This window comes from Aplosporella prunicola, assembly GCF_010093885.1.
Source record: "Aplosporella prunicola CBS 121167 unplaced genomic scaffold K452scaffold_2, whole genome shotgun sequence".
NCBI classification, from domain to species: Eukaryota; Fungi; Ascomycota; class Dothideomycetes; order Botryosphaeriales; family Aplosporellaceae; genus Aplosporella; species Aplosporella prunicola.
In genome coordinates, this window is record NW_022983530.1 from 198,669 (window position 1) to 225,149 (window position 26,481).

The 26,481-nt window shown below is 55.8% G+C and overlaps 9 protein-coding genes across 9 annotated transcripts; 7 read left to right on the forward strand and 2 right to left on the reverse strand.

The window, feature by feature from the left end:
- Positions 1–659: 659 nt before the first annotated feature.
- On the forward strand, positions 660–1,946 carry K452DRAFT_218809 (uncharacterized protein; the record flags this gene model as incomplete). The annotated part of the gene is made up of 2 exons (XM_033536380.1): positions 660–1,324; positions 1,376–1,946. 2 exons carry the CDS (start codon positions 660–662, stop codon positions 1,944–1,946), a joined length of 1,236 nt encoding a protein of 411 aa, XP_033402210.1.
- Positions 1,947–2,515: 569 nt separating this feature from the next.
- Positions 2,516–4,590, forward strand: K452DRAFT_304464 (uncharacterized protein; the record flags this gene model as incomplete). The annotated part of the gene is made up of 2 exons (XM_033542821.1): positions 2,516–3,679; positions 3,781–4,590. The coding sequence occupies 2 exons, from the start codon at positions 2,516–2,518 to the stop codon at positions 4,588–4,590; spliced, it is 1,974 nt and encodes a 657-aa protein (XP_033402211.1).
- Positions 4,591–4,689: 99 nt separating this feature from the next.
- K452DRAFT_66637 (uncharacterized protein) lies at positions 4,690–5,380 on the forward strand. Its single transcript, XM_033547007.1, has one exon. It carries the CDS (start codon positions 4,789–4,791, stop codon positions 5,200–5,202), a length of 414 nt encoding a protein of 137 aa, XP_033402212.1. The 5' UTR covers positions 4,690–4,788; the 3' UTR covers positions 5,203–5,380.
- K452DRAFT_282679 (uncharacterized protein) lies at positions 5,370–6,396 on the reverse strand. The gene is made up of 4 exons (XM_033539630.1): positions 6,305–6,396; positions 6,230–6,249; positions 6,065–6,152; positions 5,370–5,969 (listed from the first exon to the last, which is right to left on the reverse strand). Exons 1-4 carry the CDS (start codon positions 6,360–6,362, stop codon positions 5,560–5,562), a joined length of 576 nt encoding a protein of 191 aa, XP_033402213.1. The 5' UTR covers positions 6,363–6,396; the 3' UTR covers positions 5,370–5,559.
- Positions 6,397–7,244: 848 nt separating this feature from the next.
- Positions 7,245–12,839, forward strand: K452DRAFT_314772 (uncharacterized protein). Its single transcript, XM_033543793.1, has 2 exons — positions 7,245–7,610; positions 7,662–12,839. Exons 1-2 carry the CDS (start codon positions 7,550–7,552, stop codon positions 12,473–12,475), a joined length of 4,875 nt encoding a protein of 1,624 aa, XP_033402214.1. The 5' UTR covers positions 7,245–7,549; the 3' UTR covers positions 12,476–12,839.
- A 1,038-nt stretch (positions 12,840–13,877) lies between these two features.
- K452DRAFT_355001 (uncharacterized protein) lies at positions 13,878–14,856 on the forward strand (the record flags this gene model as incomplete). The annotated part of the gene is made up of 3 exons (XM_033545928.1): positions 13,878–14,465; positions 14,525–14,602; positions 14,669–14,856. Exons 1-3 carry the CDS (start codon positions 13,946–13,948, stop codon positions 14,854–14,856), a joined length of 786 nt encoding a protein of 261 aa, XP_033402215.1. The 5' UTR covers positions 13,878–13,945.
- Positions 14,857–15,603: 747 nt separating this feature from the next.
- K452DRAFT_355002 (uncharacterized protein) lies at positions 15,604–20,703 on the reverse strand. Its single transcript, XM_033545929.1, has 4 exons — positions 20,483–20,703; positions 16,935–20,424; positions 16,287–16,846; positions 15,604–16,213 (listed from the first exon to the last, which is right to left on the reverse strand). The coding sequence occupies exons 1-4, from the start codon at positions 20,652–20,654 to the stop codon at positions 15,951–15,953; spliced, it is 4,485 nt and encodes a 1,494-aa protein (XP_033402216.1). The 5' UTR covers positions 20,655–20,703; the 3' UTR covers positions 15,604–15,950.
- Positions 20,704–21,166: 463 nt separating this feature from the next.
- On the forward strand, positions 21,167–23,809 carry K452DRAFT_314775 (uncharacterized protein). The gene is made up of 2 exons (XM_033543794.1): positions 21,167–21,709; positions 21,869–23,809. The coding sequence occupies exons 1-2, from the start codon at positions 21,207–21,209 to the stop codon at positions 23,613–23,615; spliced, it is 2,250 nt and encodes a 749-aa protein (XP_033402217.1). The 5' UTR covers positions 21,167–21,206; the 3' UTR covers positions 23,616–23,809.
- A 764-nt stretch (positions 23,810–24,573) lies between these two features.
- On the forward strand, positions 24,574–26,316 carry K452DRAFT_304470 (uncharacterized protein; the record flags this gene model as incomplete). The annotated part of the gene is made up of 4 exons (XM_033542822.1): positions 24,574–24,869; positions 24,938–25,327; positions 25,396–25,797; positions 25,890–26,316. 4 exons carry the CDS (start codon positions 24,574–24,576, stop codon positions 26,314–26,316), a joined length of 1,515 nt encoding a protein of 504 aa, XP_033402218.1.
- Positions 26,317–26,481: the final 165 nt, after the last annotated feature.

Consider the following 26,481-nt stretch of genomic DNA (forward strand, 5'->3'; position numbering starts at 1 on the left):
GAAGAAATAGTGGTCAGAGGTCGTAGAGGTGCTGTTGTCCGTTGCCAAGTCCATCTCAGTCACATAAGTTACAGCTATCACAAACATAGTGCCCGATACCTTGTGATGGAAAAAAAGGTCAGACGCAACTGTGTCGACTCAGCTCGAACATGTCCATTTTTTTCAATTGCAGTGCACATTAAATTCCTTCTCCATCGTCCCTCGCCCACCTCTTCTCAGTTCGGCTATAATTCAAGCTACGGTTAGCGCGCTGCGGGTAGCAACTCTGTGCTCGGTGAATTATTGACAGTTAGGGAATAGATTGTGGAACATGAATAGATAGTCGAAGTGAAGACATGCGCGGGTAGAAAAAGAGAAGACTTGGTGATGGAAGGTGTGACAACAGGCGAGTCTTTCCGCCCCGTCCCGCCCCGCTCCACAGCTCCGCTACTCCGCCAAGCGATAATGAGATCAGAGCTTCAACGCTCCAACTTGTGAAACCGAAGAGTAGGTATCACAGTTACGCGTACAAGTGCTCACCACCTCCCAACACTTGCCGCCCCCTTATCTGACCGCCCACTATTGCTTTGCTGTCTGTTATGCTCGTTTTGTAGCACCCTGGTCCGCTGATGCGCGCGACCGTCCGAATCCTCGTCTCTTTCCTTGTCCTCTTAATTGCAATGAGCCTCTCTGGCCCGCTTCTCCCCAGCAAGCTTACCGCGTCTGCTAGAGCAGGCCTCTGCAGCCGGGCACAATGGCTGTGTACCACTAGCTTTAACCGGCCTCAATTCCTCTCCGCGCAATCCTTCTCGTGGATTTCGGGGAGCCCTTCCTTTATACGACTTTTCAGCGGAACTTCAGCAAACAGCTCCGCCGCGACCCAATTCAGCTGGCGCATATCCGCCTCATACTCTGCGAAAGGCAAACGCTTCAATCCCGAACTAAACCTCTTCAACCATAATTCTTCCGTCAGGGCAGCCAAGACGGGCACCGGGCTCCAAAACATCGGAGAGAAAGACAAGAAGGATCGCCCGGCCAGCGGACAGGATTCCTTCTTCGTCAACGAGGTCGGTACAACTGGTTCGGTGGCCTTTGGCGTGGCCGATGGAGTAGGCGGCTGGACCGAGTCCGGCGTCGACCCGGCCGACTTTGCGCATGGCATATGCGAATACATGGCAACGGCTGCGAACGGCTTCCCCGAAGGCTTCAACTCGACTACACTGCATCCAAAGGACCTGCTGCAACTGGGCTACGAAAATGTCATGAAAGACAAAACAGTCGTCGGTGGCGGCAGCACTGCTTGCATAGCAACTGCAGATCCCTCTGGCTCAGTCGAAGTGGCCAAGTGAGCACTGCAACCCACCCAGACCTGGTACAAGCTAATGCTGCAAAACAGTCTCGGTGATTCCGGCTTTATCCACATGGGCGTCAATGCCGTTCGCTATTTCTCTCCTCCGCAAACCCACGCATTCAATACCCCCTATCAGATGTCGAAGATTCCGGAGCAGATGCTGGCCCAGATGAGGCTCTTTGGCGGGTCACAAGTTCATGGAGAAACACCGAAAGATTCTGCGATTACCAAACACCGGGTGAAGCACGGAGACGTCTTGGTCTTTGCCACGGACGGTGTATGGGACAACCTGAGCCCCCAGGACCTGCTTTCAATAGTTGCCAAACACATGACCGCATTGGGTGGTTGGATCGACACGAGGGATGAGTTCACTGTGAGCAGAGAGCTCCCGGCCCTGACCGAGAAGGGCAACTTCAGCAAGTCGGACAACAACACGCTGCAGGCGCTTCTCGCACTGGCCGTCACCGGAGAAGCAAAGGCGGCCAGTCTTAATATGAGGCGGGATGGGCCTTTTGCAAAGGAAGTGCAAAGATATTATCCGCAAGAAAACTGGCATGGCGGCAAGCCAGATGACATCTGCGTCGTAGTGGCCATCGCTATCGAAGAGGGAAGGTGATAGGCAGGGGTGTCCGTGAAAGCATTGGAAGGCGCATGCTGTAGATGGAATACGGTACAGCGGCGGCGTTTGAGGTCAGAATCTTGTCTTTGCGTAGCCAGTATATGTAGCAACATTGTACCTTACGTTCCCAAGTGCGGCTCCGTGGAGATGCGACGGATCTAGCTGATCTCGCAGGGCTGCAGCCGATGCGGGGGAGTAGTCTGGCGTCTCGCACACGCAAATCCAGCCATTCCCATCAGCCTGTCGCCCTGTCACCCTGATCCGCAAGCGTTCCCGTCATCGTTGAGTGCACAAAGCGCAGTGACGCACGTGAGCATTGCCGTGGCAACGCAAGGGCCAAACATTCGCCCTGCCCTTCACGTAAATCCCGCGCCCTCGACACACTCGCACATCCAACCCACGACGCGACGACGACAACGACGACAACCATATTCGCCCACCCCCCAGCATTCTCTATGGAAAGGTAGCACACGACCAACATTCGCTACGCCCGATCGCAACAACAAAAAGCCGCTTCGAACAACATTCAACTCAGCATCGCATAGCTACTCTGGTCACATCTAGCAATGGCCGCAGCATCCCCGACCCCTCTGTCGTCCTCTGGCTACGACAGCAGGATGTCGCGCTCCACTTCTTCAATGAGGCCAGCGGCTCTGCCTAGGCGCGAGTCGCCTATCTCTATCCTAGGACAATCGCATGGCTTTAGCGCGAATGCGCCGATGATGCAGCGCATCGACATCGGTGACAGCTCCGAAGACGAGATAGAGCAGCCCATGAAGCTGAATCCTTACACCCGAGCTCTGCTTGGTCAAGACGAGGTCGGATCTCCCGAAAGACCGATGAGAGGCGCGCCCAAGCTACGGATATCGAGAAACTCCTCCCTCTCAGGGACTCCCGGTCCTATGCAAGATACCATAACTCCGGCACCATCATTGCGCATCAAACGAGTGCCTCTGCGCGGTGCTCCCGTCCGGAGATTGAGGAGAACACCCCAGAGCGAGGAGGAACAAAATCAACAATCGGAGATGGACATGGCTTCCGAAGTCCGTAGCCCTCAACACACAAGCGCTGGCAGCCCCAGCGCCGGTAGCCCACGCGTTGTGCGGATCACTAGCCCGCGTAACTTGCGGATGGGCAGCCCCTCCCAGGACCAGGAGAACCAGGCCGCTTCGAGTTTCAAGTCAAACTCGGAGATGCCGGTTGACAATGGAGAAAAGGTGGATTCGATGCTCAAAGATTCGGTGATGAAGGACTCGTCGATGAAAGACTCGTTCCTGAAAGATTCTATGATGAAACTCGACGCGCCTGCCAAAGCCCCTGCGGTGCAGCGTGAAAGCAAGCCGATGCCGCTCGCGCCCGTTGATGTCAACAAGCCGCTTCGTCCCGCGCCGCCTCCGCCGCCAAAAATGTCTGTTTTGGACACGGCAACTGCAGTAGCTGGCGCTTCGACGGTGAAACAAAAGAAGCGGAGGAGGGCTTTCATGGTCAACGGAAAGCCCTATCAAGAAGTTGGGCGGATAGGAAAGGGCGGTAGCTCCGATGTCTATCGCGTCATGGCTGAGAATGGAAAGCTGTTTGCACTGAAGAGGGTGAAGCTCGAAGACGCAGACGAAAATGCCGTGAGGGGTTACAAGGGCGAGATTGAGCTTTTGAGAAAACTAGAGGGCGTTGAGAGAGTCGTGAGACTTTTTGACTGGGAAGTCGACGAGGAAAAGCAAATCCTCAGTGTGGTGAGTAAATTCCCCATTCCCACGAGATCAGACGATCTTTTCTAGCCCTTCTTTTTTTCTTCTGTTTCCGCCAAAGACAACGTTGACTAACCCAGAAATAGCTCATGGACATTGGCGAATCCGACCTCGCCCGCATATTACGCATGAGGATCGACCCGGAGGACTCCCACCTGGACCTATCGTTTACGCGCTTCTACTGGAAAGAGATGCTTGAATGCGTGCAATCAGTGCACCAATACGACATTGTGCACTCGGATCTCAAACCCGCCAATTTCCTTCTCATCCAAGGTGCGCTCAAGCTCATCGACTTCGGAATCGCCAATGCCATCGACGTCGAGCACACCGTCAATGTGCACCGCGACTCGCATGTCGGAACGCCGAATTACATGTCGCCGGAGTCACTACAAGACGCAAACGCAAGCGCGCGGCACGGCCCCAACGGCGACACGTCGCTTGGGCGCATCATGAAACTGGGCAAGCCTAGCGACGTCTGGAGTCTCGGGTGCATCCTGTACCAAATGGTATATGGGCGCCCGCCATTCGCGCACATCCCGAACCAGATCCACCGGGTCATGGCGATCGTGAATCCCAACGTGCAAATCGAGTTTCCATCGCACGGGCTAGGGGGCGTGCGCGTGCCGGCCGGCCTCAAAAAGACGCTTAAGCGCTGCTTGCAGCGTGACCCGGCGCGGCGTCCCACAATCCCCGAGATGCTGAGTGAGCGCGACGAATTCCTGTGTCCGGACGCGGGCGACGACCTGCGCATCCCGGAGCCGCTGCTCGCGCAGATTATCCAGCGCGTGGCGGACCGCTTCAGGGATCCGAACAAGCCGATGCCGACCGAGGACGAGATCAGGCAGTACCCCGGCAGCTTCTACGCCAAGATCCGCGACTTGCTGGAGGAGGCATAAGTGTTGATGAAGGGTGATTGTCTTTTGTCTTGGCCTGGTGACGACGAAGCATCGATATCACTCACACTTTCACGCACACACACATCGGAGACCGGCGTCGATTCCACTCTTCTCACTTCTCACACACTTTTTTTTTTTTTTTCCTCACGAACTGCGTGGTGCCTCTAGCGGGCGCTCGCGCATACAAAAGCGTTGCTGATGTTGATTGTTTCTGTTGTTGGTTGGATACGTAAACTAGCAAGGCGCCTGGTGCTGCTTCTTCTTTCTCATCATCTTCTTTTACTTCGCGGTCCGGCCTGCGTTCTTCTTCGCTCTTCTTTACTTTACATTTTCTCTTCTTCGAGATGCCTTCCTTGCTCGTCTTCTTTTTCTCTCTGGAGAGATGGAGACAGAGAAACTTCTTTTTTTTTCTCTCTCGGTTACTTACCTACTCTACCCTACCCTTACCTACCGACCTGCCTGTCTGGCTGCATTTTCTGTTTCCTTTGTTGTTGCTGTCGAGCGTCGTTGGTGCTGCTGCTTATTCTGCATGGCATGAGCGGGTGGCGTGAGACGTGGAGAGGTGAGGCGTTGTTTGTATATACCCTTTATAGGTTGGCAGCGGTAGCTTGAACAGTTGGCTTTTCTTGATCCATCGGCTTGCTTGTATGTACATGTGCTTGTCGGTGATTATGAGGGAATGCGTGTTTAGTGACGCTTTTGGAGCGTTCGTTGTGCTGCTGGACAGTGTTCGAGTATTTATACAGTATGTAACTCACGCTTTAAGAGTACGAAGATTGCGTGGCATGGTCGTCCAATCTTTCGTCATTCGTTTATTTGCTTTGCCATGCGCAACGGCCGTGGTTTTCTGGCGAATTGCTGGAACCATACTAGCTGCCATTACATCTCAGAAGCAGCCTCGACATGCACCAAGCCCCTCTCATCCACGCGCATGTGCGCCCTCATCCATACTCAACACCCTTCTCCCGCTCAACTCGACTTCTTGTTCTTCTTATCCTCCACACACTCCACATTATCCTCAGGCACCTCATCATACTTCTCGATCAAGAAGTCATAAACATCATCGCTCAGATCGCCCTGCAGGGTAATCTCCTCGCCGCCAGAAGGGAGCTTCGTGACGCTGGCGCCAGTAGCGAACTTCTTGCCCAAGTCCTTCGAGACCTTCTTGAGCTCGAGCCCAAAGGCCTCGAGCCCGATGATGGCCGTCACGTACTTGCGCTTGTTGCGCTCGATGCGCTTGATCGTGACGGTGGAGCTGGCTTTCAGCTCCTCGGCCTTTTGCGCTGCGGACTCGGCTTTCGCGGCCTTTTTCTTGGCGTCTTTCTCTGCGCGCTGTTGCGCTTCGAGCGAGAGGCTGGAGAGGTTCGCTTCGATTGTGTCTGTGTGGCGGGGTGGGGGGTTTTAGCTGCTGCTGCTGCGTCGCGGGATTTGGGGCCCCGGTGTGTGAGGATAGGTGGGCAGTGTGGGGACGTACCTTGCGAGTACAGCTTCGCGTGCATGTCGGGATGCGTGCTCGAGAGCCACTCCTCGCACTTCTTAGTCGTGCCGCCAAACTCGCAGTACTGCGCGCGTCTCGTCAGCCGACCGTCGTCTCTATGCGCGCGCGGACCGCGCCGCCGCCGTTTCACCTCCTACCTACTTCGGGCGGCAGGCTGCAGACTGCGCGATGGGTCAGTCTGGGGGCTCGTGGTTCGGGACGCGGGGCTTGACGCACCGCCGCAGTATACGACCTGCTTCGCTTCCGGCACGGGCGCTGCTTCTACGTCGGCCATTGTTGCGTCGTGTGTGCTGAGTGGTGTTGTTGAGTGGGTTTGCGGCGGGATTGGCACGGTGGTCGTGGGCTGGGTTGTTCGAGGCGACGATGATGGCGGGGGCGGGGCTGTTCGGGCTTGGCGGGATTTTGCTCGCTGTTTGGCTGCCTGAGGCATGCATGGGACGCCTAGGTGGGTTCCATTTTGACGGGGTACATTGTACGCGTCTAGCAAGGGTTTGGTGTTGTTTTTGTTGTGGAAACCATTGTTTGTTTAGCTTTTCTGCTCCGTGGTTTTTCGAGTCCCGTGTTTTATACTTCAGCAAAAGCCCACTCTTCCTGCTCTACGTAACAGCTCTCGTTCTCAAGCCCTTATCAACTATCTAGTCTTTTGAGATCTAATTGAGAAGAGCTGCTATGCTCAGGAAATTTTACTAAAGGAAACAACATTTCAACTGCCAACCTAAAGGTCGTGCAGAACATATATATAATCCTAACTTTAACCTTAAAGTCTAACTTCCCTAAAATATACTTATAGATGTTAGCATCCTCAGCTTTACCCCGAAAGCAGATCATCAGTAGTTTAGTATTAGTATAAGGCTCGAAGAGCGTCCCTAGCAGCGCACGGCGCGAGAGCTTTCTGTCTACCATCATGCTTCATCTCATTCTTCAACGGCTCCACCCTCTTGCCCATGTCTGCAGGCGCAATTGCAGCAAAAATATCCTAGCTTCTTTCCAGCGCTCTTCTAGCTAGCGAAATGACCTTGTTGTTCACGATGCGCACGGACGAGATGGGAAAGGTCATCTGAAAGAATGCGCGGTCGCATGACCTTAGGTTGATAGGTGGATGATCGTCTCGCACATGAAAGGCGATTCGCGGCGTGGCTCTGGCTCAGGCGCAGGGCATTTCCTGAGATCGGTGTTCGGTCGAGCAGTGGGATGCGCGGCGTGGAGAGGCGCCTTGATCTTTTCGGGGAACGTCCGCCGGCGCCCGCCGCAGGATGAGCTTCGGGGATGTTGGCGGTCGAGGGCCAACGAAACATCAACATCCCAAACAACGTACGCGAACGCGCCTCCTAGCTCCCTGCGACTCGCGCCCAGCCAGCGATGAAGCCACCATAGCCGCACACAAACACCGCTCATACACGCATCCGTCCTACACCTATCCGTCTCACGCCGCGCCGGGCTTTCGGCGACTCCTAAGCCATCATGGCCTCCGGGGGTGGAAACATCAAGGTGGTGGTGCGTTGCAGGCCCTTCAACAGTAGAGGTATGACCGAACATCCATCCTCGACATGAGTACCCGCCTAACTCCGCGTAGAGAAGGAGAGAAAGGCACAATGTATCGTGCAGATGAAGGACAGCCAGACCGTCCTGGTCCCCCCCAAGAACATGGACCCCAAGGCCAAGGGCGCGAAGGCCGCGACCGAGGGGCCAAAGACGTTCAACTTCGACAAGAGTTACTGGTCCTTCGATCGCAATGCTCCCAACTACGCCGGTCAGGAAGATCTGTTTAGCGACCTCGGCAAGCCGCTGTTGGACAACGCTTTTCAGGGCTTCAACAACTGTATTTTCGCCTATGGACAGACCGGCTCGGGTAAATCATACTCTATGATGGGTTATGGCGAAGAGCACGGTGTCATTCCTAAGATTTGTCAGGGCATGTTCGAGCGCATTGACAACATGAAGCAAGACTCGCATTTGAATTGCACAATCGAGGTCTCGTACCTGGAAATCTACAACGAGCGCGTACGCGACTTGCTCAACCCTGCGACAAAGAGCAATCTCAAGGTCCGAGAGCATCCGTCGACTGGTCCCTACGTCGAAGATTTGGCAAAGCTCGTTGTCCGCTCGTTTCAGGAAATCGAAAACCTCATGGACGAGGGTAACAAGGCGAGAACGGTCGCCGCGACAAACATGAACGAGACATCTTCCCGGTCCCACGCCGTTTTCACCTTGACGTTGACGCAGAAGCGGCACGATGCTGAGACAAGCATGGACTCCGAGAAAGTGGCCAAAATCAGTTTAGTCGATTTGGCTGGTTCAGAGCGCGCTACTTCTACAGGAGCGACTGGCGCGCGTTTGAAAGAAGGTGCAGAAATCAACAGATCCTTGTCCACGCTTGGACGTGTCATTGCAGCACTGGCCGACTTGTCTACCGGAAAACTGGGGGGAAAGAAGAAGAACCCCAACATGGTCCCGTACAGAGATTCCATTTTGACATGGCTGCTGAAAGATTCCCTGGGCGGTAACAGTATGACGGCTATGATTGCAGCAATTTCGCCCGCCGACATCAACTTCGAAGAAACGCTATCGACCCTCCGATACGCGGATTCCGCCAAGCGCATCAAGAACCACGCCGTTGTCAACGAGGATCCCAATGCTCGCATGATCCGCGAGCTGAAAGAAGAACTTGCGCAACTCCGTTCAAAGCTTGGCGGTGGCGGCGGAGGTGGTGGCGGAGGAGGGGGCGGGGGCGGAGGCGGCGCAGGTGTTCCACCAGAAGAAATCTATGCCCCAGACACGCCATTGGAGAAACAAATCGTCTCAATCACATCATCGGACGGCACAGTCAAAAAGGTCTCAAAGGCAGAGATTGCAGAGCAGCTTAGCCAGTCTGAGAAGCTGTACGAAGATTTGAATCAGACGTGGGAAGAGAAGCTGCAGAAGACAGAGGAAATCCATAAAGAGCGGGAGGCCAAACTCGAGGAGCTGGGTATCAGTATCGAAAAGAATTTTGTCGGCCTATCCACGCCCAAGAAAATGCCGCACCTGGTCAACCTCAGCGATGATCCGCTGCTGGCGGAATGCTTGATCTACAATCTCAAACCCGGCACGACTTCAGTTGGCAATGTGGAAAGCTCCTCTAGTGCAGAAATTCGATTGAACGGGTCGAAGATCCAACAGGACCATTGCACCTTCGAGAACGTTGATGGCGTCGTAACTGTAGTGCCGAAAGACAATGCCGGCGTCATGGTCAACGGTGTGCGAATCGAGGAGCCCAAGCGACTGAGGAGCGGGTACCGCATCATTCTTGGCGACTTCCACATCTTCCGTTTCAATCATCCTGAAGAGGCGCGAGCTGAAAGGGCAGAACAGCAAGGCAGCTTATTACGTCACTCAATGACAACGAGCTCAGTAGGCACCCCTACGGGAACACCTTCTCGCCCCGGACATGAGAGAAGTTGGAGCAACCTCAGCAAGGGTGAATCAGAACCCGATCCTGACAGCTCAAGAGGAGGGTCGCCTCTGCCTTTCGGTAGAGGCAACCGTGAATCCGACTGGGCGTTTGCTCGACGGGAGGCCGTATCGGCCGTGCTCGGGCCCGACCAAAAGATCTCCAAATTAACCGACGAGGAATTGGATGTGCTCTTCGATGATCTGCAACGGGTCCGTGCTACGCGTAAGGCTAGGCCGGAAAGTAAGCTGTTTGAAAGGGAAGACGATGTGGAGTCCGATGCATCTTATCCCGTGAGGGAAAAGTACGCGTCCAATAGCACCATGGATAACTTCTCCCTGGATACGGCTTTGACCATTCCCTCAACCCCGCAATTCAGCGAGGAGGGCGACCGTTTCAGGACCGCCAGGGAAGACATGCAATCCCAACTCGACCAACAAAAAGGAGAGTTCCAAGCCAGGCTGAAAGATGCAGAGGAAGGCCATGTCGACATCGAAGATATCCGAGCCGAAAAAGTGAGGATGGAAGAATGTCTTCGCGCCGTCAAAGAAGAGATGCAACAGCAACTCCTGCAGCAAAAAGAGGAGTATGAAAGACACATCTTCGACTTGGGAGGCCATTCAGCTCTTGAGAAAGCGCAGAAGACCACACCCGTCAAGCTACCTGGTTTACCTCCAGAGGAAGTTGCAAGGGCCAAAAAGGTGTTCACGCATTGGCGGCAACGCAGATACGTAGCCATGGCAGAGACGCTGCTTCAGAATGCCGCATTGCTGAAAGAGGCTCAGGTCATGAGCCAGCAGATGGACAAGCACGTTGTCTTCCAGTTCTGTGTGGTCGACGTCGGACACTCTTTCGCTTCTTCCTACGATCTGGTGCTCAACGGCGTTCCCGGTGAGGATGACGAAGACCTTGAAGCAACACCGAAGCCTTGCATAGGCGTCAGGGTTGTCGACTTCAAGGATCACATTATCCATCTCTGGTCAATCCAAAAGCTGCGAAGACGCATCAGGGCTATGCGTCAAATGCATCAATACGTGAATCGCCCCGAGTTGCAGCAGCATTTCCGCCTGGAAAATCCGTTTACGGAGTCTTGTTCGCCGGAGTACTCCCGTATCGGTGATGCGGATGTGCCGCTTGCGGCAGTTTTTGAGTCTCGGGTGCAGGACTTTGCCATAGACGTCATCTCATCATACACCTCTGGAGTTGTCGGTATTATACGCTTGTCTTTGGAGCCGTCGTTTGCAGAAGCCCCGTCGTCTACGCTGAAGTTTAACGTGGTCATGCACGAAATGATCGGATTCCCGGAACGAGAAGGTTCGGAAGTCCATGCTCAGCTTTTCTTTCCCGGGATTTCGGACGAGGGCGGCGCGACGACGACTCAGCTCATCAAAAATTTCGACGAGGGTCCGATCCGTTTTGAGAGCGTCCATAGCATGGGCCTGCCTCTCGACAGCCCCCGCACGGCATCACTTCGCATATCGATCTTTGCGAAGGTGACGACAATGCATTTGGACAAGTTGCTCAGCTGGGACGACATGCGGGATGAAGCTCCTCGTCCTAAGCTGAAGCGCAATCACTCTCGACTACCTGAATCTGAGTACTTCGCCGAAGATCGTCACGATATCTTTACGCGATTGCAGATTCAGGAAATGGCCGAGGATGGAAACTACAAGCCAGTCGATGTGGTACAAAACAACGCTCTCGATATCGGGGTCTACCAGTTGCATCAAGGTATCCAGCGGCGCTTCGTTGTCAATCTTACGCACAGCTCTGGGCAAACGCTGCAGTGGCAAGACATCTCCTCCATACGCGTCGGTCACGTCCAACTTCTCGATCATAACGGCCGGACCATCAGCTCAGACTCGCCTGAACCCATGGTCCCAGTGAAGCTCATGGCTACTCCAACGGTCAAGGATAACGCTGATGGTACAAGCAATGTGACGTTCGTCGGACTATGGGACACAAGTATGCACGCATCTTTGCTCCTAGACCGGACGACTGCCGATCGCTACCGGGTGCAAGTGTCTCTATGTTGGGAGGTCGCCTGCGCGAAGCTGACCAAGCCAATGACTTTCTCGTTGGATGTTGCATTGCAGATACGATCGCGTTCCTATATTCGCCCGACCTCTGTCTTTAGCCAGTTCTTCGCCGCTACTCGTATTGTGCACTCAACTGTTGGAATGTTCTCTGTAGCCATACGGCCTGTGTCTGCCAAGCGCGCTGTCGACCTGTGGAGAATGAGCACCCAGCACGACTACATTAAGGGAGAGGAGTTGCTCAGCGGGTGGACGCCGCGTGGTGTGTCACTCGTCAAGGACTTCATCAGCACACGCAAACGACGAAGGAGAGTTGCAGAGATTGAGACTGCGCGGACTGTGCTTAGCACTCGAGCACTGACAGTAGATGCTGAGATTGACACCGACGGCCCTCTCACCGGGCGGCAGAGGCAGCTTCTTCTCCGGGTCCTCGACCTCTGGAAGACCAAGAAGGATATTGGCGAGCTGATCCTCGTGAAAGAAAACCTCGAGCCGCCTGAGCGTGGCGCTGCCTTTGCCACACCCCCTAACGGCGAAACGTCTCCCACTCTCATCTCTGAGGTGCGCTATGTGCCCAAGAATCCTACTATGCTGAAAGGCGGATATCTGTTGACGCCCGACGACACCAACACGCGATGGGTGCGGCGCTTTGTGGAGCTACGCCGGCCGTACTTGCACATCTACTCCGTCCCTGAAGGCGACGAGATCAACGCCATCAACCTCGGGAACTCTCGCATAGACCACCAGCCACAGCTCGCTAATCTGCTCCAGCGGCACAACATGAATGTCTTTGCCGTCTTTGCGCCGCAGAACACGTTTTTGTTTGCTGCAAAAAGTGAGCGTGAGAAAATCGAGTGGATTCTCAAGATTGATCAGAGTTATTTCAGCAGCAGTGGAAGCCACACGCCTGACAGCGGATGATCAATGAACTTGGAGAATTGGAATAACAAAAAAATAGGAGATGGGTGACGAAGGAATGCAGGATTTACGGTTTCTTTTTATTATTCTTTTTTTGGTCTGCTTCTTTGTCAATGTCAATATTGTTTGGTTATGAGGTGGAGCGGTATAGTTGGATTTTCGGTTGTTGAGTTTTAAAGGGCGTCAAATGTTGTTCTTCTGATACCCAAGATTACGCGATCTCAAAGTCTCCTTTCTTGGATCTGCTTTCCCTACCTACCGTCACTTGTGAATATCTAGATGGACATGTAGCGCAATGCAAGCTTGGAATCTTTTTCTCTCTTATGCCCTTCCGGGCTTCGACTCATCTATATCCCTGGAATTTCCCATGGCGTCGATTGGCGGATTTTCAAGTCGAGTGCGCCAACATGCTATGATGCCTATTTAGGATAGTCCCAGCAACCAAGGAGTCGGAAGAGCATAGAGCAACAGTCATCCGACGGCCGGAGACCCGGGCCAAGTACCTGGACGTTCTTCGCAACCTCCTTGCAACCCTTGTTTATAAGGTATAGGAGGAAAGCCTTCCATTAGCTCAAAAAAGAAGCATAATCACGGATGGTCCTTTTCGGAAGGTTCACGTTTCGCTCGGCGGCCCTCCCCGCGCCGTTTGAAACCAATTTCTCAACTCGTGTTCCCCCGCTGTAGTTCTGTTTCAAGGCCAACCTCAACACCCGCTTTTCCTTTTAGTGGACATCGAGGGACGTGTTTCCGCGCGCTTCGTGATCGTACTCGGTCTCTGGCGTCTACATACGTAGTAGTAAGTAGGTGATCGTAGTAAAAGGAGAAAACAAGCGAGATGATGAGCGATCTCCGCTGACAAACACTTGAAGGTTAACTACCCCAAACTACATAGAGCCTGAGGGGAAGGTGACAGCGAACACACAAGCCCAGTGGTGAGCCGGGAATATTTAGGTGAGCCGAGGAGGATACAGAGCATTCAAGACAATGAGAATCAATCGTCTATACTTGGAATAGTCATTGCTATTCAACCAAGCTTACATAAATGCAGCAACACAGTCTCTCGCTGAGGCTTTACCCTCATTGGCGGCATTTCCTATTCATGGGACCTACGAATTCATGACTACAGTCTCATTTCAAGCAGCGGTCCGCGCTTTCAGTGGGGCAGTGGTCTCGACCGAGTGCGGAGCATCTACCCGGTTCGCAGGGCTGGCGCATCCACCACACTCCTCGTTAATCTATCCATAGCCGAAGTGAAACAAGGTCGGGTAAACATAATGGCGCTTCCAATAACCATGCAATATATAATCCATATAGACCACCACATCGACTCAGCTCTGCACGCAAGATTCGTCCTAGCATCCACACTCATTTCTTCCCCGAGACTGGTTCTCCTCCCTCCATTCATTCAAAACCTACTTACGTCTCTAAACGTTTATTCACCAACAACAACCACCACCATCACCACCAACCAAGATGCGCAACGCCGTGTCCGCCGCCGCGATGGCTCTGGCCGTAGGCTCCGTTTCGGGACAGAGCCTGTACGACAACTACAAGTACGGCAACCAGTTCTACTCCGGCCCGACATCGGACGACTCGATCTACATCACGAAAGCGACGTACTCGATGAAGCCGCCAGCGACGCCATGCAACTACAAAGCGGGCGGCGAGGAGGAGCTGACGCTGTGGATCGGGCTGCAGCCGAACCCGGCCAACACCGACGTGCTGAAGCTCGACTTTGTGCAGCCGCTGCTGGACTTCTCGCCGAACCTGAAGAACATGGGCTGTGAAGGTGTTGCTGATGATCAGTGGTGCGTTGCGGCCAGCACGTACCACCCTGATGATGGCACCGGCAACCCCTACCAGCAGGGCCAGACTTACGTCCCGGTTCCTAAGGGCTCAACCCTCGACTTCGAGGTCAAGGTCGATTCCGAGACCCAGGAGATCGTCCAGACTGTCTCTGCGGACGGCAAGGTCATCTCCACCCAGTCCGATAGTACGTCTCCTCTGTTCTTCCTTCCTCAATTGCGGTTTGCTAACCCCCTGCGTTCACAGCCAAGGGCATGAAGCCCCAAGTCTTCTACTCCGGCAACGAGTGCTACCTGCCCCCCTGCGGCACGCTGCAAGGCTACAGTGCGTACCCCCCTCTCTTATCGCAGTATAAACCCCACAGTTCGGCAATAACTAACAGCTCCACAGGCTGGGACAACATCGTCATCGAGCTCAACAAGGCCGACAAGGCGTACGGCGACACGCTGACGCTCGACGGCGCCACGTCTGATGGCGGGCTTCAGACCTCCGACGGCGGCAAGACTTGGACTGCCGAGTCTATCAAGATCGGAAAGGACTACTTCTATTCTGATGACTCTAAGACTGAGTGCTCGTAGAGAGTGGGTCTGAGGGTTGAAGGAAGCTGACTATGAGGGCTCTCTATGATATGATATGAAAATTATCCGAATGGTTTGCTGCTGTTTGTTCCGTGATGTGGTGACGGTGGTGACGATGTTTCTTTGATTTGGCTTGTTTTGGAAGTGAGTTTGAACTGTTGTTGTTGGTCTATAGGTATCTTCCATGCTCTTCTCGCCGGGTGTTCTTTTGTCTGAGCTGCAAACCTCCAGAGAACAACAGTTTCAAAAAGAGCAAGGACAAGAACAACCACGAACAGCCCCAATCCACTCTATATAAACAGCCCATGTTATCTTCCCGCACAAACACATCCACCCTCCAGACATCCACCGACAACCATCTACACACCCAGCTATACCACATATTCGGCCGGTCAGCTCTAATCAAAGACACGCACACCGCTCCAACCCCCCCAACCACAAGCCAAGAGTCCAACCCCTAAGACTCCCCCACTGCAAAACCTCGGCATGTAAAACGATAATGGCCACTATCATCTCCCACCGCCGCGGACCATCATTTACTCACACCACCACCGCACACCATCACCATCACCACCCACTCCTACAAACCCGTCTTCTCAACTCAATTCCAACACATCACCTAGATAGGTACAAACAATAGCCAGGAAGCCGCATGAAGTGAACTGGGTAACCAAGAGTTAGGTAGTATCAGATCCACCAACAAAGCAGCACCTACACAGCAGCAGTAGCTCCCGAACTATATCCAAGAGTTCCTCAATTAGTCTGCGGGATACGAGTTTATAGTGTAGCAGGCTGGTAGGGAGGATAGAGGTAAGTTACTAATCAAGAGGACACACCCAAGCACACAAACGCCCTACCCACCACACCACTTGAACAGCAAGCAACCAACCAAGTTCCGCCCCAAAACGCAAGAACCGCCAAAAGAAGACGAACCCACACAGCAAACCACCGACCGACTCACTGGCTGCCTGCCTACTCAACTGCATCTATAAGCCATTCCACCACCCCTCACACACTGACACTACTATCACTGATATGACATCGCGTCTCCACACCACACCACGCCTGCTCACTGTAGATGTGTACGTGCGCACTCAAGCGTACATATCCTCGTCCCCCTCGGCCGCATCGCCGAATTCTGCGCCCGTGGCTCCTTCTCCGCCTCCGCCTGCGCTTGCTGCTGCTGCTGCTGCTTTGCCTTTGCCTTTACTTTTGCCCTTGCTCGTGCTTCCGCCACCACCAGCACCACCACCGCCGCCGCCGCCGCCGCCGCCGCCGTTAATCAGATGGTCGGTCCGGATAACGTAGTCGTCGTCATCATCGTCGTTGTCATCCGCACCCGCGCCCCCATCACCACCTCTCCCATACCCCCCCCCCCCCCCCCCCCCCCCCCCCCCCCCCCCCCCCCCCCCCCCCCACCTCTTCCGCACCCGCGTCCCCATCCGCACCAGCAACACCAACCTTCCCCTTACCTTTGCCCTTGCCCTTCCCCTTCCTCGCCGTGACAGCCGCATAGCTCCCGCCCTCACTTCTCTTTGCCTCGGCCGCCTTCGCCGCCGCCCTCACATACCCCTGGGCACCGATCTGGGGCTGCGGCTCACCCGTCCCCGTTCTCCCCCGTTCCTTCTCCCTCGCCTGCCCCTCAAATGTCCTCCTCACTCTTTCATAATGCCCCAACTCCTCACCACTAACACTCGGGACCAACTCATCTCTCGCAGCAGCAAAGTCGGCGGCCGTAACACTGACCTGCATGTCGGCAGGGCCAGCGACATGGTCGAAGAAATGCGCGATCGTCATCGGTGCCTGCGGGGAAGACTGTGCCGCGCGCTGGGCGTTGATGCTGCGGACGCGGGCGTCGACGGCGCTGGCTTGCCGCGTTATCGCTTTGAGCATGGCGTCCGAGCAGAGGGCGTAGAGGTCTGCGCCGGTGTAAGTGAAGGGGAGGGTCTGCGCGATGCTGGCGAGGGAGAGGGCGGGGTCGAGTGAGAACCTGTGTGGGGGGTGGGGTTAGCGCGTGCGTTGTTTACGACGTTGTTGTGGGTGTGGGGAGGAGAGGTAGGAAAGGGATGTGGACGTACTTCCTCGTCAGCGCCTCCAGAATCGTCAACTGCTTGTCGTGCGTATCGCTGACGCCCAAATAGAGCATCTTGTCGAACCGCCCCGGCCTCAGTAATGCCTGGTCGAGCAAATCCGGCCGGTTCGTCGCGCCAATCACAAACACGCCTCCGCCTCCTCCGCCACCCTCCCCGCCGCCATCGCTCATCCCGTCCAGCTCCGCCAGCAACTGACTCACAATGCGGTCCATGACGCCGCCGCTATCGCCCTGGTTGCCACGCTTCGGTGCCACGCTATCCAGCTCGTCGAAGAAGACGACGCAAGGGCGGGCGTCGCGCGCGCGCTGGAACACGCGGCGCACGTTCGCCTCCGACTCGCCGATGTACATGTTCAGCAGCTCGGGGCCTTTGACGGAGAAGAAGTTGAGGCTGAAGGACGTCGCGATGGCTTTGGCCAGCAGCGTTTTGCCCGTGCCCGGCGGCCCGTAGAACAGGATGCCCGACCGCTTTTTCATGCCGCGCGCGAACAGCTCCGGCCGCGACAGCGGCAGTTGGATTGTTTCTGTTACGGCGTCCTTGACGTGCGTCAGGCCGCCTACGTCCGACCACTGCACGTTGGGGATCTTGGGCGCGCCGATCGCGTCCGCGAAGTTTTTGCGCGCGGCGTCGACTGCGGCAGTGAGGTCTGCGGTCGTGAGGCTGAGCGTGGATGCGCCACCTGCTAGTTCCAAGTCTTTGACTGTGAGGGCCATGGAAGTGTCGGGGAGGTGCTTGTTCGCTTCAGAGACAATGCTCTCTAAGCGCGTGTGCTTGGCTACGAGCGCCCGGTCAATCACATCGACTAGGTCACCAGCAACCAAGGCCGCGGTTTTGACGGCAATGTTGGACAGGTCGACGTCGGGTGAGAGACGGATGCCGCGGGCCTCGACGATGCCCCGAAGAATGCCCTCTCGCTCTGCCTCGTCTGGCGCCGACATCTCCAACTCATGGGTGAACAGGCCGCGAATGCCATCAGGGATCTTATCGACTTCGGTTGTTGTGGCGACGAGGACTCGCGAATCGGCAAGGACTTCCTTCAGGGCTGCTACCATCCGGTCGGCATTTAGCGCCTCGACGTGCTTCAAGAGAAGGGCCGTGTATTCTGCACCGCAGGCCAGCGCTCTATCAGCTCGAGCCTTGAGGAATGCCTCAGTCTTGACATCGCCTCCCCCCGAACCTCCTTCCGTGACAATGTCAAAGGAGTCGATGGGAAATGTGTGCAAACCCAAGTCTTCGCAAGCACGAATGGCGGTGGTGGCTTTGCCGATTTGTCGCTGCGTCGAGGTAACGAGAATAGCCAAAGGCGGCAAGCCCAAGTGTACCGCACGGGGGCTTGTAGCTGCCAATACCAGTTCTCTTATACGGCGTCGAAGCGGTGAAATGTATTGGCTAGGCAGATCCGTCATGCCAAAGGGTTTTGTAGCAGAACCGTTCGGTGGTGCAGGGATGCGCTTCGCGCCGAAGTAGTACTGCCAGGAGTTACCAGTAGCGCTCGGCAGCTTCCCTTGCTCACTTCCAGCCTGAGCAATTTTCGTGTTTGTAGCATCGACGGATACAGTTCCTCCCCAGATATCGTCAGAAAGGTCGCCATTATACCGAGCCTCGCTTGAGACCGCCGCAGTTACGTTGCTGACCTTGAACCAAGCCACGCTCTTCAGGTTCCTGTCTGTGTTAGGGCGAGGGTCGGTGGATCCGTCAGACTTGGAATTCGACAGTAACTCCTCGGTTTCTGCTTCATCCTCGGGTCTGGTTCCTTGGAATACTGCTTTGCCTAGGGCCTCATCCACTGCGATCCCTATCAAATCACCGCTCTTTACTATGCGTCTTTTCTGCTCAAAGTAGTCTTTCAACCCGACAAACAAACTTGGTTGAAGAAGTCGGTCGGTTGATAGGGGCGTTGACAGCTTCAGTAGCTTGACCTCTTTTGCGAGGGGCGGGAGCGAAGAGCTTGTAATCTTTGGCTTCTGGAGGCCGGGCGTCTTGGTAAAGGGAAGTGATGGAGGCTGTATGGGAGATATGCGCAAATGGGTCGGGCTACCCATGTTCGCTATGAGAACCGGAGACAGATATGCCTGGCTCGGTGAGCTTCCAGGTACTTGCGTGGAAACGCTGGACACTCGCTGGTGGGAGCGGTTCACTGGATACCGCGCAGGCTTTTTCGACATGCTTTCCGGAAGCCCGAAAATTCTCACCGCGCGGAATTCAGAAGGCTCAGCTTCTTCGTTGAAGGCATATTGGAGACTCAAGGCACCGCCCCCATGCCCTTGCGGTTCTTGTGCAGCCTCGATCCGTACCCAGTCACCGGAGAAACATCCTACCTTGACAAGCGTATTTGTGTCCACGAAAACACGAGCCTCCTCGTCGTCATCCGAGCCAGGCTTGGGGTGAACCATCTCTTCCGGAATTTGCTCGAGGAGTCCCACAGCTTTGAAGACTTTTCCAGCGCTGCCACTGCCTCTGGTTGTTGCTGTTGTAAAAGTGGAATATACGGAGGCAGCTCCGGGACTCATTCTGCCAGTCTGACGAATGGTCCCACCCCTTGGTGTGGTCGAGGTCCAGGCAGAAATAGTGCCCGAAGCCTGCCCTGGTAACGAAGGAGCACTCAGGGATATCATGTCGTCTGAGCCGTCTGAGAGGTCTCCAGCATCAGACCCTGAGACTTCTGAATCCAGATGTTCTGCAGCAGACGCATCTCCATCATCAGATAGCGAAGGTCCAGTAGAAGAGCCCTTATCTTCTGCGGCAGAGTAGAAAGTATCATTTGATGTGTCTTCATCGTCTTCGCCGGGGCCGGACGCTAGCCGCGGGCTAACGAGGGCTGTCGAAGAGGCCTTGGCGGACTTGTTCCGGCTACGAGAATGCAACACGACTATCCTTGTGCTCGGAAGCAGTACGCCCTGGGATACTGGCTCACAAGAGACGATTTTAGCTGGAGGAGCGGGCACATGAGTGATTGGATGTCCATCGATTGGCAAAGGCAGCAGGTCTCCCGCGTGTACTATGCTGGGGACTTCTAATGCTTTGCGGACTGCATTCTTCCATGCCTTCTCCCGCTGGGCCGAATCTTGCGATTTCCCCTTGACACCGTTCGGAGCGAGCTGCCTCTCTTTGGCTGGCGTAATGCCAAATCCGCCTCCGAACTTTGCCCGGACCTCCTCCAGCTTGCGCAGACCGTCCGCATCGATACTGACAAATATCGTGTTCAATCCCAGCGGGGCAACATCTACAATGCGAATCTCAATTGGTGCATCTCGTCGTTGAAGGCGGTTCGGGGCCGTCGACTGGAGCGCTTGGACGAACGATTGCAGCGCTAACGAAGCGGCGGGGAATTGGAGGGAGGAATTCGGACGCGATGAGTCCTTGTCGCTATTGCTAGCCGCACGAACGGGCAGGATGGTCCAGGAAGCTGCAGTAGGAGAGTTGACGGAGCTCGGCGTCCAGGGCGTGATGGCGACATGGTGGATGTCCTGATTGCCTGTCCATTGTGTCGTCAGTAAAAGGCGCAAATGGGTGACGTGTGGAGTAAGGCCTACCCGGTGCTTGCCTGGCGGCGGGGAACAAGTCGGCGAAGAGGTCGTCGGATAGAAGGCCGACGTCGCCCTTGATGCGCTCGTCGAGAAGCAGGCGGGCGGAGATGGCGGGCTTGTCGTGTCTTCTTCTTCTGCGCCTCCGCCTGCGCTGGTACAGGACAGCGTCGGCGGCCATGGTGGTGGGTTGGTGTTTGTTCTTCGGAAGCGGAGAGCAGCTACCTAGGTTCCACGGAAGGTGCTCGGTGGAGCTTGCCGAGGCCGAGGTAGTTTGTTGACTCGACGCGCTAATGCGGAGCCGCAGTGGGGTTCAAGGCTGGAGGAGTACGATAGGGCTGTGACACTACATCTAACGTTCACTATACAATTGCCTGTTTCGGGTAGAACTGGCGCCTGGCATTATTCCCATGCGCATCGCGAATCTCACGCCAAGCCACAAGACGTGGAGGCGGAGTGCTGAGGCGGGATCTTCATGTGAGACGCGCGCGTGAGGCTTGTTGGGTCCAAGCAAAAGCCGCACGTTGACAGCTGAAAATTTACGGCCGCGCTTCCAACAACCACTACGTCATGCGGCGCCGCCGTCCCTGGTTCCATCGCGGCGAGTAACGGCTGATCTTGTCCGCTTCCATGCGTTCATCTGCCGCCATTTTACCTCCGCCCTGCTTCCCCTCAACCTTTCCACTTTTCCACCCATGAAATCACCTCCAAACTCGGCGCCCCCGAGGCCCTTATGATACCCGCTCCGCCCGCCCTCCCGTCTCCCGCAACAATGGCCTCCAGAACCCAGACCGTCGCTGCCAAAGCGAAGCAGAAACTCTCCTCCATGTCCTCCAAGGCGCAGCCCGCCATAGAATTCGCACACCAGTCCGAGCACCTTGGCCAGTACACCGTCGACCAGGAGAACCAGCGGGAGGGCTCGACTCACGCAGTCGAAGCCAAGTTTATTACTAGCCAGGACCCTGTCATCGCCACGGCCAATGGCGGCCGCCTGCCCGCCGTGCCCGTCGAGGAGGCCATCAAACTCAACAAACTCAGGGACGTCCTCGACAACCGCGACCCTTCGCAAAACAAGCCTGTCGATCCCAGTTCGCGTGAGACCAATGATGGAACCGTACACGGCGCAAAGCCAAGCAGTTCGGCCATGTCCGAGAGAGATGGTTCCAAACCAGATGCGACACTAAGGGACGCCGTCCCACCATCGAGGACGAATCCCCTATTCCCCCCACTGCCAATGTACGGCCCACCTACTTTTTTGCGTAACATGCAATGTTGGGGTTTTAGATTTTCTTCAGCTATCCTTTCCTTTGTTTTCTTAATTGTCATTCTGTTAGGCGCAATGTTCACCAGTATACCCCTTCTCTGCAAATGGTTGTGGAGAAAAATAACTTTCAGGGATCCTAATCAGTACCGGCCATTCTACGAAGAGGAATTGAGGAGGAAAGAGGCGAGGAAGAAAGCAGAAAAAGCATGGAAGCAACGTCAACAGAGGAACGAGAAGTGTCCGGATAAAGAGCATGCCACCGACTCGACAGAAGACTATCCAATTATGGAAGGCGGGCCTGATCCGCTGGTCTGCGACGTTAGTTACTATGCGCGGAGGGTTGGTTTAGACTGCGAGACTTTTTTGGTTCAGACGGAAGACGGCTTCATAATAGAGCTGTGGCATATTTACGATCCACGCGACTACCGCCCCGCATCCTCGCCGGACAAGGGTCCCCATTCTCCGGAAATCTTCCGCCCAGGCTTTGCTGCTGAGGGAGCCAAGAACGGTGCTTCTGGCTCCCAGTTCCCCTTTGGACAGAGGAAGTACCCGGTTCTCATGATGCACGGTCTTTTACAATCATCTGGAGCTTTCTGCTCCAATGACGACAAGAGTATGGCTTTTTTCCTGGCCAAGTCTGGCTATGATGTCTGGTTGGGAAACAACCGCTGCGGCTTCACTCCGCGCCACAACATGCTCAAGTACGAGGATCCTCGGATGTGGGCATGGAATATCCGCCAAATGGGCGTCATGGACTTGCCCGCGCTCATTTCCCGCGTTCTGTCCGAAACTGGATTCGAGAAGCTCGCCCTCATAGCCCACTCGCAAGGAACAACGGAAACCTTTGTCATGCTGGCGAAAGAACAGCGACCAGAGATTGGCGAGAAGATAAGTGTTTTCTGTGCGCTCGCCCCGGCGGTGTACGCGGGTCCCCTGATCGGGAAGATGTACTTCAAGTTCATGCAGGTGATTAGCCCAGGCATGTTCCGTGTAATCTTTGGCATCCATGCCTTTATCCCTTTCATGATGCATATGCACAAGATTCTTCCTGGCAAATTCTATGGTGCTATGGGCTACCGCATCTTCTCCTTCCTGTTTAACTGGACCGACGAGCGTTGGGAAAAGGATCTACGCAATCGCATGTTTCAATTTGCACCCGTTTTCGTCTCGTCTGAAAGCATGCGCTGGTGGCTCGGACGTGAGTGCTTCGCAAGGCAGAAGTGTATTCTGGCGACGCGCCGAGAGAAGGAGATGGAAGAGAAGGAAGACGACATGGCCGAACGCCAGGAAAAGATGCGCCAGTACTACCGCCACGGCTCACGCAACGAGCACTCGACAGAGCGCCGCGACGATTCGCCCTCGTCGAGCTCTTCTTCCCGTAGCCAGAGCCCAGCCGAAGGCGAAGGCAACGATAATCGCGGGCACTACGACCACCGCGGCCGCCACGCATGGTACGATGAGCGGGTTCCGCCGATGGCGCTATGGGTGGCAGGCAACGACGACCTCGTCGACGGGCGGCGACTACTGCGGCGCTTCGAGTGCGGCCGCGAGCCCTACGTCGACGTGGTGCACAGCAAGATCATCGAGGGGTACGAGCACCTCGACGTCATCTGGGCCATGGACGCACTGGACAAGGTGGGCAAAGAAGTGCGCGAGGTGATCTGGCGCACGGCGCCCGAGGAGGCGCGCCGCGCGTGCAAGATGCCCAGCGAGTGCCAGGACCTGCAGCCGTACAAGCGGATGAACGGCCGCATCGAGGTCGACGACATGGGCGACCATCGCGCGCGCACCGGAGTCGATGCCAGTGCTGGCGAGTGGATCGAGGAGGTGCATCGCCAGACTGGGGACATGAGCGTAAAGGACGTGGCGACTGCGTAGGGGAGACAGACACAGACCCACCGTGCTCAACTTCCTAGGAAGCTGTTGCTTCCGTTTTCGTTTTTCGCCCCCAGCTTCCTAATGTTTTTTGATACCTGGTTGCATATGATCTTTTTGGTTGCGTAGACAGACTACTACACTTTGGATACACATGGCCCACGGGCTTTCATTTCACCATAGCAATATCGATACCTATCATTATCGTCTATATAACAGTACACACAGTTAAAGTGCGGTGTCCGGGACGGATGTGTCTCCGGGAAGTGATGTCGGTAGCCCTGTACGTGGTAGCACGACTTATGATCGGCTTTTATGCATACAGCGATTGATAACGCACAGGATACGGCAAAGAGGGCGGTTGGGGACGCGTAAAAAGTTCGCACAGGGCATGGACGCGTACACGCTAGGTACTAATATAGATGCTGTAACTAGTGCGAGTCATGAGGCATGGTGCGGGAAGGAAGCTAGCTAGGCGCCGAAGCAGGCGGGCCATGGTGAGGAAGAAGCAGAGAGAAAGAGACAACAGCAACCCCACAATTAGGGCGATCGCGGATGCGGGGAACAGCGGGCAAGCCCATCTGCCGCTCTCGCAGCGCGTGCCACGGCAGTCGGTTATGCGGGCGCGCCGCTTCGGAGGGCGGGCGCGGCAGGCCAGCGGCGTCAGCGGGGACGTGATTGGCTGGCGCGAGAGTGGAGGGGGAGGAGCTTGAGCTCTGGTTGCGCGTGCTACGTATGCCCTCCCCGCTGCTAGCCGTCGCGATCGAGGCACGATATAAGGGCCTGCGGGCCTGGGTGTGTGTGTGTGTGTGTGTGGGCGTTGCGTCTCCGGCTTTATCGTCTTCATCATACTCATAAGGTAACCTAGGGACTGAGCTCCGCAGCTGCTGCAGAATCCTTCGCGGCCTTTACCTATTATTGTCTACCACCACAACCACCACCAACGCAAAAAGCTTCAGCCATGGGCCTCGTCGAAGCCCTCTTCACGCCTTATGCCCTGCTAGCCGTGCCCGTCCTTTACTACCTCCTGCCGTATCTTCGCAACTGGTCCATCCGCGACATCCCCGGCCCTTTTCCCGCGCAGTTCACGAACCTGTGGCTGCTGTTCCAGTGCCGCAAGGGACGGCGCTACCTCGCCGTCAACGAGGCGCACGAGAAATACGGCAAGCTGGTGCGCATCCAGCCGCACCACGTGTCGGTCGCGGACGCGGACGCCATCCCCGCCATCTACGGGCACGGCAATGGGTTTCTGAAGAGGTGCGTATACCAGCCTTCGGACGCAGCGCGTGGACACAATGAGCTTACTGGTCCACGTCCTCCCGCAGCGAGTACTACGACGCCTTCGTCTCGATCCAGCGCGGCCTGTTCAACACGCGCGACCGCGCCGAGCACACGCGCAAGCGCAAGACGGTCGCCCACACGTTTAGCGCAAAGTCCATTGGCCAGTTCGAGCAGTACATGCACCATAACCTCGAGCAGCTGGTGCTGCAGTGGGACCGCATGGCGGGCTCGGTGTCCAGCGGATATGCGGGCTTGGACGCCCTGCACTGGTTCAACTACCTCGCTTTTGATATTATTGGCGATCTCGCGTTTGGTGCCCCCTTTGGCATGCTCAAGGAAGGCCGCGATATGGCGGAGGTCAGGGAGACGCCGGATAGCCCGCCCAAGTTCGCGCCGGCTATTGAGGTCTTGAACCGCAGGGGCGAGGTTTCGGGGTGAGTGGATGCTGGGGCCTTCGTGCTTGGAATGCGCGGGGATATGTTTGCTGATAGGTCCATCGCAGAACCATTGGCTGCCTGCCCCAGATCAAGCCGTACGCAAAGTACTTCCCCGACCCGTTCTTCTCCAAGGGCATGCAGGCCGTGGAAAACCTGGCCGGTATTGCCGTCGCACGCGTTAACCAGCGTCTGGCCAATGCGGATAAGGTTGACCGTGTGGACCTGCTTGCGCGCCTCATGGAGGGCAAGGATGAGAAGGGCGAGAAGCTGGGCCGCCAGGAACTCACCGCTGAAGCTCTGACGCAGCTCATTGCCGGCTCGGACACGACCAGCAACACCAGCTGCGCGCTGCTGTTCCACTGCTTGAAGAACCCGCATGTGGTCAAGAAGTTGCAGCAGGAGCTGGACGCAGCGATTCCTGACATCGACACGGTGCCCGAGTTTGCGCAGGTCAGGGACCTGCCCTAGTAAGTTTGGTCTTTCTTTTTTTCCGTCGTGGCGTATTCATCGCTTGCACGAGCAAAGGCTCTCAAGCACCGGCGCTAACATGGCCACCCAGCCTCGACGCCGTCATCAAAGAAACCATGCGCATCCACAGCACCTCGTCCCTCGGGCTCCCACGCATAGTCACCACCGCAGCGGGCATCGAGCTCCGCGGCCACCATTTCCCCCAAGGCACGGTGCTGTCGGTGCCCGCGTACACGATCCACCACAGCAAGGAGATCTGGGGCCCCGACGCCGACGACTTCCGCCCCGAGCGCTGGGAGAAGGTGTCGGAGACGCAGAAGGCGGCGTTTATACCGTTTAGCTTTGGGCCGCGCGCGTGCGTGGGCCGCAATGTGGCCGAGATGGAGCTCGCGCTTATTGTGAGCACCGTGTTTAGACGCTATGATTTTGAGCTGAGGCAGAGCGTGTTGGAGACGAGAGAGGGCTTTTTGAGGAAGCCGTTGGGGTTGGATGTCGGGATGCGGAAGAGGGCGGTTTGAGTGGGGAGTGTGCTTGGTGAGGACATTGACTTGGAGGTGTTGGGAGGCGTTGTTGTGCTTTCAGCGTGCTGCTGTTGTGCTAGCGGCACCATGCGGGTTCAAAAGTGGAGGGGCGATCGTTGTACAGTACGCGTCGCGAGTATTTATTTGTGCAGGCGCTGAACG

What these genes read in the sequence shown, in the direction of transcription:
- K452DRAFT_314775 (XM_033543794.1), top strand. Translation starts at nt 21,207, where the DNA reads ATGATACCCGCTCCGCCCGCCCTCCCGTCTCCCGCAACAATGGCCTCC. An exon ending in CTATTCCCCCCACTGCCAAT is followed by an intron (nt 21,710 to 21,868) that starts GTACGGCCCACC and finishes AATAACTTTCAG; the next exon opens with GGATCCTAATCAGTACCGGC.
- K452DRAFT_355002 (XM_033545929.1), bottom strand. Translation starts at nt 20,654, where the DNA reads ATGGCCGCCGACGCTGTCCTGTACCAGCGCAGGCGGAGGCGCAGAAGA. An exon ending in CTGGAGGCGCTGACGAGGAA is followed by an intron (nt 16,847 to 16,934) that starts GTACGTCCACAT and finishes CCCCCCACACAG; the next exon opens with GTTCTCACTCGACCCCGCCC. An exon ending in TGGTGCGGATGGGGACGCGG is followed by an intron (nt 16,214 to 16,286) that starts GTGCGGAAGAGG and finishes GGTATGGGAGAG; the next exon opens with GTGGTGATGGGGGCGCGGGT.
- K452DRAFT_282679 (XM_033539630.1), bottom strand. Translation starts at nt 6,362, where the DNA reads ATGGCCGACGTAGAAGCAGCGCCCGTGCCGGAAGCGAAGCAGGTCGTA. An exon ending in GCAGGTCGTATACTGCGGCG is followed by an intron (nt 6,250 to 6,304) that starts GTGCGTCAAGCC and finishes CCCATCGCGCAG; the next exon opens with TCTGCAGCCTGCCGCCCGAA. An exon ending in TCTGCAGCCTGCCGCCCGAA is followed by an intron (nt 6,153 to 6,229) that starts GTAGGTAGGAGG and finishes AGACGCGCGCAG; the next exon opens with TACTGCGAGTTTGGCGGCAC.
- K452DRAFT_314772 (XM_033543793.1), top strand. Translation starts at nt 7,550, where the DNA reads ATGGCCTCCGGGGGTGGAAACATCAAGGTGGTGGTGCGTTGCAGGCCC. An exon ending in CAGGCCCTTCAACAGTAGAG is followed by an intron (nt 7,611 to 7,661) that starts GTATGACCGAAC and finishes AACTCCGCGTAG; the next exon opens with AGAAGGAGAGAAAGGCACAA.
- K452DRAFT_66637 (XM_033547007.1), top strand. Translation starts at nt 4,789, where the DNA reads ATGTTGATTGTTTCTGTTGTTGGTTGGATACGTAAACTAGCAAGGCGC.